The sequence below is a fragment of the Penaeus vannamei genome, chromosome 30 (genome assembly GCF_042767895.1).
Source record: "Penaeus vannamei isolate JL-2024 chromosome 30, ASM4276789v1, whole genome shotgun sequence".
Lineage (NCBI taxonomy): Eukaryota > Metazoa > Arthropoda > Malacostraca > Decapoda > Penaeidae > Penaeus > Penaeus vannamei.
The window spans coordinates 23,875,291-23,885,290 of record NC_091578.1 but is presented as its reverse complement, the minus strand read 5'-3'; the positions used below and the strand labels follow the sequence as shown (position 1 = coordinate 23,885,290).

At 48.8% G+C, this 10,000-nt stretch overlaps 1 protein-coding gene across 5 annotated transcripts in view; it reads right to left on the bottom strand.

Annotated features, from left to right (window-relative positions):
* The window catches only part of LOC113807270 (agrin), a 419,514-nt gene that overhangs the window by 23,472 nt on the left and 386,042 nt on the right, over positions 1-10,000 (bottom strand). For 3 of the 5 annotated variants that reach the window (XM_070143152.1, XM_070143154.1, XM_070143155.1), the window contains exons 8-12: positions 8,087-8,299; positions 3,959-4,053; positions 2,669-2,783; positions 1,780-1,992; positions 67-387 (exon numbers count right to left, since the gene is read on the bottom strand). In XM_070143152.1, coding sequence (XP_069999253.1) covers positions 67-387; positions 1,780-1,992; positions 2,669-2,783; positions 3,959-4,053; positions 8,087-8,299 — 957 coding nt within the window. The remainder of the gene's footprint in view (positions 1-66; positions 388-1,779; positions 1,993-2,668; positions 2,784-3,958; positions 4,054-8,086; positions 8,300-10,000) is intronic. The other 2 variants (XM_070143153.1, XM_070143156.1) reach the window with 1 other exon arrangement.

Sequence of the window (10,000 nt, the reverse complement as noted above, 5' to 3'; positions counted from 1 at the left end):
TCATGCAGGGTTGGTGGTGAGGTGACGGGTGACGGGTGACGGGTGGCGGTGACGCAGGCAGGCTACCTTCGCACAGCTCCAGCGGCCTGAGCCTGAGCTCCACCTGGCGCTGGCACCCTTCCCTGTTCATGAGGCACTCGCTGGGGTACATCTTGAGGTCGGAGGCACACACGGGGCTCTGGGGCACGTTGGTGCAGTCGAGGCGGCACGAGCAGCGCGGCAGGCCGTCCTCCAGCACCGTGCACGTGGAGCCGTACTCGCACGTCATGGAGGCGCACACGTCGGCCGCGGGCCCCGGCGCCAGGGCGTGCACGGGGACCGGGGGCGCCGCGGCGGGGGGCGGCGGCGGCGACGAGTCTCGGGGGCGGACGGGGCTCGGCTCGTCCTCTGGCAGCCGGCGCGAGGGGCGAGAGTTAGTCGGGGCGTCGCTGGGTCCTGGCGTACGGCTACGTGTGTTCGTGTGTACGGAGTGTGTACCAGTGTGTGTAGGTTTGTACTAGTGTGTGTGCGCGCGCTCGGAACAACACAGCAAATGGAAGACGTGTCAAGTTCTGGTGTTGTCAGTGTGGGTGATGTTGTTGGCACAGTTAGTGAGGGTGACGAGAGATCAACACGAGGGCAGCGTCACACAAGCAAGTAACAGCCCAGACAAACTCAAGTGTCGCTCATTAAGATTAAGCTACTCTCATTTTTAGTAATACGAACATCATGAAAATTAGTGTAGAACACTTTGGATAGCAGTGTTTTTTCTTCTCACCTGAGTTAATGAACACAGAATATTACTTACAAGGATGGAATTTATTAGTTTTAGGGTGGATATCCGTTTTTTATCTTTAAGAAAGAGTAAGAAACCAAAGATCCCAGATACAAAAAAGTACTTCGGCGAGCAACCTTTCTTGCTTTAGGTTGGTCAGAAGCGTTCTTGCGACCGCCCTTTACTGAGATTTATTGCTTTGGCTTGCTCCTAAAAGCAAGATTTATCAAGACGTTCCTCGGGGACACAATTTGGACTCGTGAGGAAGGTCGCCCTGCGAACCAACCTCAGGTCAACCTCAAGCAAGAACCTTCGGCAGGGGTTGCTCTCCGAAGCGCATCTCGCCGCATCAAGATGGCAGGTGAAAGTAAAGCAAAGAGGGAAAGAGAAAAGGAAAAAACCGCCATTCCTGCTAACGATCCGAACTCAAAGAATCCAAACGCAGTCACACCACCTTTCACTAAACTATTCCGTGCGCCAGATTTTCATTGGACAATTATTCCTATTAACCAACGGTATATTACGAATTAATACAATCCACTTTATTAACAATATCAATTCTATCTGATATGAATGAGCTGCGTGATGAACGTGGCGCAGGCAGAATGCCCCCAGTCTCTACCAGCAATGATTATTTATGAACACTGAAAATTGTTGAACGTTTCTGCAACTCCTGTTCGGTTGAAATCCGCCGAATGGAATGCAAAGGGAACAAGGGCAGTTGCCAATTAGCTTATAATACGGACTTAATGGCATGAACCGAAACACTTGATAACAGAAAACCAAATACGAGAACATAATATTCGTACGGAACTTACATACAAACAGAGGAGTAAGTATGCATATCATACACACGCCCACATACACCAAACGTAACAAACCAAAGGCAAAGAAACAAACGAACACAGCACCCACCCCCCCAAAAAAAAAAAAAAAAAAAAAAGAGCGAGAGAGAGAGAGAGAGAGAGAGAGAGAGCGAAAGAAAGAACGAGAAAAGAAAAAGACAAACACCCAAAAGTACTCACTGGAGGTGCGCGCTTCCGAACACTCCCCGACGAAGGTGACCCTCAGGCCGCCCTCGACCCCGCACGCCGCCTTCTGCATCTCGCACTCGTTCTCGTAGGTCTCGCCGTCGGAAGCGCACACGGGCTCGCGGGTCGGAGGGCAGTCGGTCGGGCACACGCAGCGCCCAGCCTCGCACCGCCCGCCGAACTTGCACACCACGTGCTGGCACAAGTCTGTTGGGGGAGAGGAGGAGGGAGGAGGGGGAGGGGGAGGGGGAGGGAGGAGGGGGGAGGAGAGGAGGAACGGAGGGAAGGAGGGAGGAGGAGGGAGGAGGAAGTGGAAGGGGAAGGAGAGGAGGAGGGAGGGAAGAGGGAGGAGGAGGGAGGAGGAGGGAGGAGGGAGGGAGGAGGGTGGAGGGGGGAGGAGGAGGGAGGAGGAGGGGGAAGGGAAGGAGAGGGAGGAGGGGGAAGTGAAGGAGAGAGGAGGGAAGGAAGGAAGAAGAGAAGGAGGAAGGGGAGAGGAAGATGAAAAAAAGGGAAGAAGGGAGGGAGTAGGAAGTAGGGAAGGAGAGAGGGAGGAGGATGGAAGGAAGGATAATAGAAAGAAGGGGAAGACGCGGTGAAAGAGGGAAGAAAGAGGTATTATTATCATTATTGTGGTTATAGTGAGTATAATGCTGGAAAAAATATGGTGGTAATAATAGCGATGGGAGAGATGATGATGATGATGATGCTTCGGATGATGATGATGATGAATATAATCACTATCTTTACCTCATTTCCCAATAAGTAATCCTAAAAAATACCAACATTCTTAAGAAAAAAAAAGCATACACACCAAAACCCAACAAAGGAAAACAAAAAAAACGAAACGCAAATCAAGAGAGAAGCAGAAGCCAAGCCCCCTTACCGCAGTCGCCCTTGGAAGCGACCATCACGAACTGCTTCTTGCGGCACGAGGCCACCTTCAGGAGGCACTCGTTCAGGTACGTGATGCCGTCCGTGCCGCACACTTTGCTCTCAACCTGCGAACGAGGGCGTGCGGGCTGAGTGGGTATGAAGTGGGTATGAAGTCGGTATTAAATGGGCATATTAGCGGGGTCCTTTAGGAAGGAAGAGAGAGGTGAAATAATCTTATTCTCAAATTTGTCTCACAGTATTTAGACAAATATATCAAGAGGAAGTAATTGATATTGTTAATGTCACTATTGTTAATATTATCAATATCAAAATATCATTATCTCTATCACTTCCTTATCACCTTTATTATCATTATCTAATTCTTGCAACACTGCCGATTCACATTCAATAGCCATTATTCCTTCATCCCAAAATGATCATAAAAGATCGATTAAAAATACGTTTGTCTCCCTCCATCTGCTAGCGTAACAGTATTTACAAACTAATTAACTAAACCTTCATTTTGTCCCTCATTCACTCTTGTAGCCCCTTATACTCCCCTCATACTCCCTCAAAGTCCCTCATACTCTCGTGAGGCATCTCCCATTCCCGTTTTTATCATATAATCTTATCTGGTGATTTTGCTTTTCACTCGCTTTCATGAATCATGTCTTTGTAAGGACTGAATAAAAGGAGAGAAATAATAAAAAAAATCGTGGATGCAAGCGGCTTCATGAATTACTTTTATTTAAGTCAACTAAAACCTCACTGAATAAGAATCCTAAAAAAATAAATACGTGCCATTTAGAAATTCAAGTCCGAAAGCGTTTCTTAAAAAAAAAAATCCTTTTCTCAATCTTTTCCAGTGGCACACAAGCACACCACACAATGAAGACAAACACAAAATCCACCATCAAACATCCCTTCATGCCAAGCCACTATACACACAATATACATAATGGTACTCTATGATTATCATTACCCCCTCCAATCCTAACGCCATCCATCCACCAACAACACTCTCCATCCAATTCAACTCCCCCTATCCATCCCTTCTATCCGCCCTACATTCACTATCCATCCCTCCTCCAATCATTCATCCACCGCATCCTTTGCACCCCCAACACACCCTATCCATCTCCATATCCACCCTCATTCCCTATCCATCCCTCCTCCAATTATTCACCCTTCCCTCCTTTTCACCCCTAACACCCACTATCCATCTCAATCCACCCTCCCCCCCTTCCCCCCCAAAAGAAAAACAGAAAAGAAAGAAAGAAAAAACTCGAAACGAACTCACCATATCGCATCCTTCGGGGCACACGCAGCGGCCGACTCCTTCCTGGTCAGCCTCACAAACCTCATAGAAATCGCACTGTTTGTCCTCACAGCCGCCTGCAAGAAGCCCACGGTCATTAGCCCTCATAAACTCCCCTCACTTAGCGCAAATGAGGCAATAAAGCTGTCTCCTCTCCTCTCCTCTCCCCTCATTCGAAAGGGGGATAGCCAGGCATTTATATTAGGTGAAAGGGGGGGAGAGGGAGGGAGGAAGAAGGGAGCGAGAGAGGGAGGGAGGAAGGGATGGGGGAGGGGAGGGGAGGGAGGGGGGGAGGGAGGGAGGAGGAGGAAGAAGGGAGGAGGAGGAAGGAGGAGTGGGAGGAGGGAGGGAGGGAAGGAGCGGTGAGGGGGAGGTCTGGAAAGAAGCAGGGATGAGAAAGGGAGGGAAGGAGGGAGAAGGGAAGGTAGAGAGAGAGCCGGGAGAAGGGAGAGAGGGAAACCTAAGGAGGGAGGGAGAGGAGAGAAGAGAGGATTAAGAGAGGGGAGGAGGGGAAGAAGAAGGAGAGGGAGCTATGCAGCAGGAAGGGAGAATCATAGTTGGGAATAAACATGAAGGAGAGGCCTCCACCGGAACATAATGAGGGAGGGTAATAAAATGCGTTTTATGAGCGGGGAACAATAGAAAAAGTGAAGGAGAAGGAAAAAATTGGAAGGGAGAGAATGGAAGGAGGAGGGAGGATGAGGCGGAGGAGGGAGGAGGAGAGAAGAAGGTGGGAAGAGGAGGTGGGGGGGAGGAGTGGGGAGGATGGAACAGGTGGGTTGGGAAGGAGGAAGTGGGAGGAGGGAAGATAAAGGAGGTGCGTGGGAGGACGAAGAAGAAAAGGAGGATGTGGTAGGTGGGAGTCGGAAGGAGGAGGGAAGAGGGAGGAGGGAAGAGGGAGGAGGGAGGAGAGGGAGGGATGATGAAAACGGATGGAAAAAGTTGATTAAGAGCTGTACTAAAATCGAACAGAAGCAAGAAATACTGATGAATCGCCCGAGAGAGAAATGGGACGAGCGAAGGGGAGAGCGAGAAAAAGGGAAGATGAGAAAGTGGATGGGAAGATAAAATGATGTCTGATACACAAACAGATAAATAAATTGACACATAAATCAATACATCAATAAACAGATAAAAGAAATTGGAACATAAAGAGACCAGCAAACAAATCATACACACACACGCGTTCACAGAGAGTGAGAAAGAGTGAGAGACAGAGAGAGAAAGAGGGAAAGAGGGAAGGAGGGAGAGGGAGTGGTAGGGGGAGAGGGAGGGAGGGAGGGAGGAGGGAGGGAGGGAGGGAGGGAGGGAGGGAGGGAGGGAGGGAGAGAGAGAGAGAGAGAGAGAGAGAGAGAGAGAGAGAGAGAGAGAGAGAGAGAGGGAGAGGGAGAGGGAGAGGGAGGGAGAGGGAGAGGGAGAGGGAGAGGGAGAGGGAGGGAGAGGGAGAGGGGAAGAGTGAGAGTGAGAGTGAGAGAGAGAGAGAGAGAGAGAGAGAGAGAGAGAGAGAGAGAGAGAGAGAGAGAGAGAGAGAGAGAATGAAAAAGATAAAAAGGAAGCAGAAAAGACGAGAGAACCGGCGAGACCAGGGGACCGTCCCGCACCACAGACCGCGACGAAAAAGTCCAGCAAGATCCGAGGCCAGGCAGTGACCCGAGCTGACCTTTGGCCGACCTGATGGAGGAGCCTCAGTCAGACATGAATTCTGAATGCGTCTGATGGGCTCCGCTGAAGCGTCCACAGTATCCGACTGTAACTTTCCGTTCCTCTCTTTTCCCTCCGCTGAACTTTGAACATCAATTAATCTATTAATACTGTCTGGAGAGCACTCCATGAATTTAAACACAGGTGACCTAGACTGCTCTGCCTAAGGGCGCAACTTGAGGCAGAAGACCCATTTCATCATTAATCGCATTGCAAAGGAATCGCGAAGATTTTCGCTCTCCGATTCGCCCAGGTTTCTATCACGGACGTCTCTCGAAATCCGAAACTAGGGTCGGTCGGGCATCAAAATCAGACCGAAAAATAAGTACCAAAATAAGATCGAAAATGGCCCTTGAATTGCGGGATTCTGGGTCGCGACTCAGCGGTTCAAGTTGAAGTGCTGCGAATGGATGGCAGAACAGAGATCAACATGTTACGGAGGAAAAAAGAAGGATATTGATGAATGGCAAGAACAGAAAAAGAATGGGACAAGAAGGGTGAGGGAGAGAAGGAGGGAAGAAGAGGGAGGGAGGGAGGAGAGGGAGGTAGGAATGAATGAATTAAGGAAGGGACAGAAGAGGGAAGAGAGAAAGAAGAGGAAGAGGGAGAGAGAGAGAGAGAGAGAGAGAGAGAGAGAGAGAGAGAGAGAGAGAGAGAGAGAGAGAGAGAGAGAGAGAGAGAGAGAGAGAGAGAGAGAGAGACAGACAGACAGACAGAAGAAAACGACGGATACAGAAAGAGAGAAAGAAAGAAAAATGTCAAGATGTTAATTATATATTCTCCAAATGAAAGGCCGACAACTTGAAGGATGTCAGAATAAAAAGGAAAAAGGAAATGGAACTGACGAGAGAAGGAAAATAGAAAGGTGATAAACAAGATAAAAACGAAAAACAAAAAAAACGAAAACACAAAAAAGGAAGCATAATGGCGTAGGATAATGAGGGAGAGAAGAAAGACTTTAAGTGAAAGGAAGAATTACCTTTTGGTGCAGACGAGGTTAAAGGCGGGCCGTGAGATGGGGCTGAGAGGAGGAGGGAGGGAGGGAAAAAGGGAGGGAGGGAGGGAGGGAGGGAGAGAAAGGAGGGAGGGAAGGAGGGAGAGAAAGGAGGGAGGGAAGGAGGGAGAGAGGGCAGGAGAAAAGGAGGAGAAGAGGGAGAGAGGAAGGGAGGGAGGGAGAGAAAGGAGGGAGGGAAGGAGGGAAGGAAGGAGGGAGAAAGGAGGGAGGGAAGGAGGGAGAGAGAGTAGGAGAAAAGGAGGAGAGGAGGGAGGAAGGGAGGTAAGGAGGTAAGGAGGTAGGTAGGGAAGGAAGGAGGAGGAGAGAGAGAGGGAGAGGAGAGGGAGGAGGGAGAGGGAGAGGGAGAGGGAGAGGGAGAGGGAGATGGGAGAGAGAGAGAGAGAGAGAGAGAGAGAGAGAGAGAGAGAGAGAGAGAGAGAGAGAGAGAGAGAGAGAGAGAGAGAGAGAGAGAGAGAGAGAGAGAGAGAGAGAGACAGAGATAGAGAGAGAGAGAGAGAGAGAGAGAGAGAGAGAGAGAGAGAGAGAGAGAGAGAGAGAGAGAGAGAGAGAGAGAGAGAGAGAAAGAGAGGAAGGAGGGAGGGAGGGAGGGAGGGAGGTTAGGGAGGGAGGGAGAGAGGAGGGAGAGAGAGAGAGAGAGAGAGAGAGAGAGAGAGAGAGAGAGAGAGAGAGAGAGAGAGAGAGAGAGAGAGAGAGAGAGAGAGAGAGAGAGAGAAAACTGAAAATGACATAAGCGCGAGCGCAGGAAAAGTTAGAGTCCGGCACACATGGCATCAAAGCAAGTGCCATTTACTAATGGGAGGCACGATAAACAGAGCCCAAAGGCAAGGCAAACACCCGAACAGCGCCTCACAGGACGACACCAAGGCATCGCGGCGCCGTCTTTGAAGGAGCTCTCAAATGCGCCGGACAATTAGTTGGTAAATAAGATTAGCACTTTCTTGGGGACGGGCTTGGGGAGGGAGGGAAGGAAGGGGAGGGAAGGGGAGGGAAGGGGGAAGGAAAAGAGGGGAACAGGTGAGTGTGGGAAGGAAGGGAGTTTTAGGAGGGAGGGAGAAAGATGGGGTGTGAGAGATATATCGTGAACGTCTCTGTCTGTTTCTCTCTGAATATATATATATATATATATATATATATATATATATATATATATATATATATATATATATATATATATATATATATATGTGTGTGTGTGTGTGTGTGTGTGTGTGTGTGTGTGTGTGTGTGTGTCTGTGTGTGTGTGTGTATGTGTGTGTGTGTGTGTGTGTGTGTGTGTGTGTGTGTGTGTGTGTGTGTGTGTGTGTGTGTGTGTGTGTGTGTGTGTGTGTGTATTTATATATATTGTATACACACACACACACATAAAGAGGGACGCCGGAGCGCCTGCCACTCACTGCATCGGCCTCGGTATCTGACGGTGAGGTTGCGGTGAATGCGGCACGCCTCGGCCCGCAGGCGGCACTCGTTGTCGTAGGAGATCCCGTCGGAGCCGCAGACGAAGTCCAGGCGGGCCGGGCACTGCGGGCACTCGCACACGGGCCGCCCCTGCCGCTCCACGCAGACGCCGCCGTGGTCGCACACGTGGCCGGCGCAAGGGCCTTCCTCTCCTGCAGCGGGGGAGAAAGTAGGAATTATTTTCCCGGAGGAAGGCAAGGGCAGATATGCCTCCCTGGGAACGGGCATAAAAATGTAATAAGCAGAGAGGCATCTTTTTCCATCCTTTGGGCATGCATAAAAAAAAATTGTTTCCCTCTGGCGAGTCTTTTTTTTTTCTTTCCTTTTATCGGGGGGGGGGGGGGTACATATGAAAAAAGGTAATCAATTTGTTGTTATGTATCTTGTGATACTTATTCCTAGTATGGATATCAAGGGGTCTTCTTTCCCTGGTACCTGCCTATTAATAGAGTCCCTTCCAAGGTACCTGCGCATCTATTATTTATGTCTCTTACACAGAAGAAAATAATGCTATCCTTCTTCTAGCACAAGCATAAAAAACTTTAGTCTTCCCTTGGTATGCGCATAAAAAGTTCCCCCCCCAAAGTACGCACATAGAAAAGTTGTATTCCTCTGCCAGTACATACATGAATAATATTTATTCCCCCTCAGTGCGTACATGAAAGACATTCATCCCTCATAGAGTGCGTACACGAAAAAACACAAACATGATCAGTAAGGGAGGGGAGGGGAGGGGAGGGGAGGGGGAGGGAGGGGAGGGGAGGGGAGGGAGGGGAAGGGAGAGGGAGGGGGGGAGGGGGGGATGGGAAGGGAGGGAGGGGACGAGAGGGAAGGGAGGTGAGGGAGGGGAGGGAGGAGGGGAGGGGAGGGGAGGGGAGGGTAGAGGAGTGGAGGGGGAGGCTGTAAAAGTCCCTAATCCATGAATGAACAGCGTGTATGCGATGCGATCCAGCGACCCGAAAAATGTATATGGAACATTATCGTTTCTTACCATCATCTTTACTATCTTCATCAGTATCATTATTATTATCACTATCATTATTATAATCATCATCATCATTTCTCTCTATAATTCCTCTTTCATTACACACGCACGCACCCTCTACGACACGCACGCAAATTCAAGGAACGTATATAGATAGGAATCCTCTCTTTACTTAAGCAAACTTTACTACCACCACAATACCTCTCATCATGTCGAAAATTGTAAAAAAGATATGAACGAGAATGAATATCTTCGCAATACAAGAAAATGTATTTGACCGATTTCGAATAATACTTTCGTCTCGTTTTCTTAAATTCTAACATGGAACTGTAGATGTATGTGGGAACTAAGGAAAAAACATCTTAAAAATAGAAATTGTCAACCAAACGCTATCGGTGTGAGAGGCACAGATGTTGTAATACGCGTTGCATGTACTCGAAACAGGGTAAAAAAAAAAAAAAAAAAAAAAAAAACATATGTATAAAGATAAAATATTGATAAGGATATATCGGGAAGTGGGTTTTCCAGTCGTGTTGCTAAGCAGGTTGACGTTGGGATTTTTTTTCTTTTCTTTTCTTTTTTTCTTTTTTTTTTCTGAAGATGATGCCAACGAATATGAAGAAAAGAATACAAGGGGAAATAGAGAGAGACTGGGAGAGACAGAGAGTCAGATAGATAGGCAGACAGAGACACAGAGGGAGACAGAGAGACAGACAGGCAAACGGACAGACAAACAGACAGACAAACAGACTGACGGAGACATGAGATAGATACAGAGGGAGACAAAGAGACAGACAGGCAGACAGGCAAACAGACAGACAACCGGAGACATGAGAAACACACAGAGGGAGACAGACAGACAGACAAG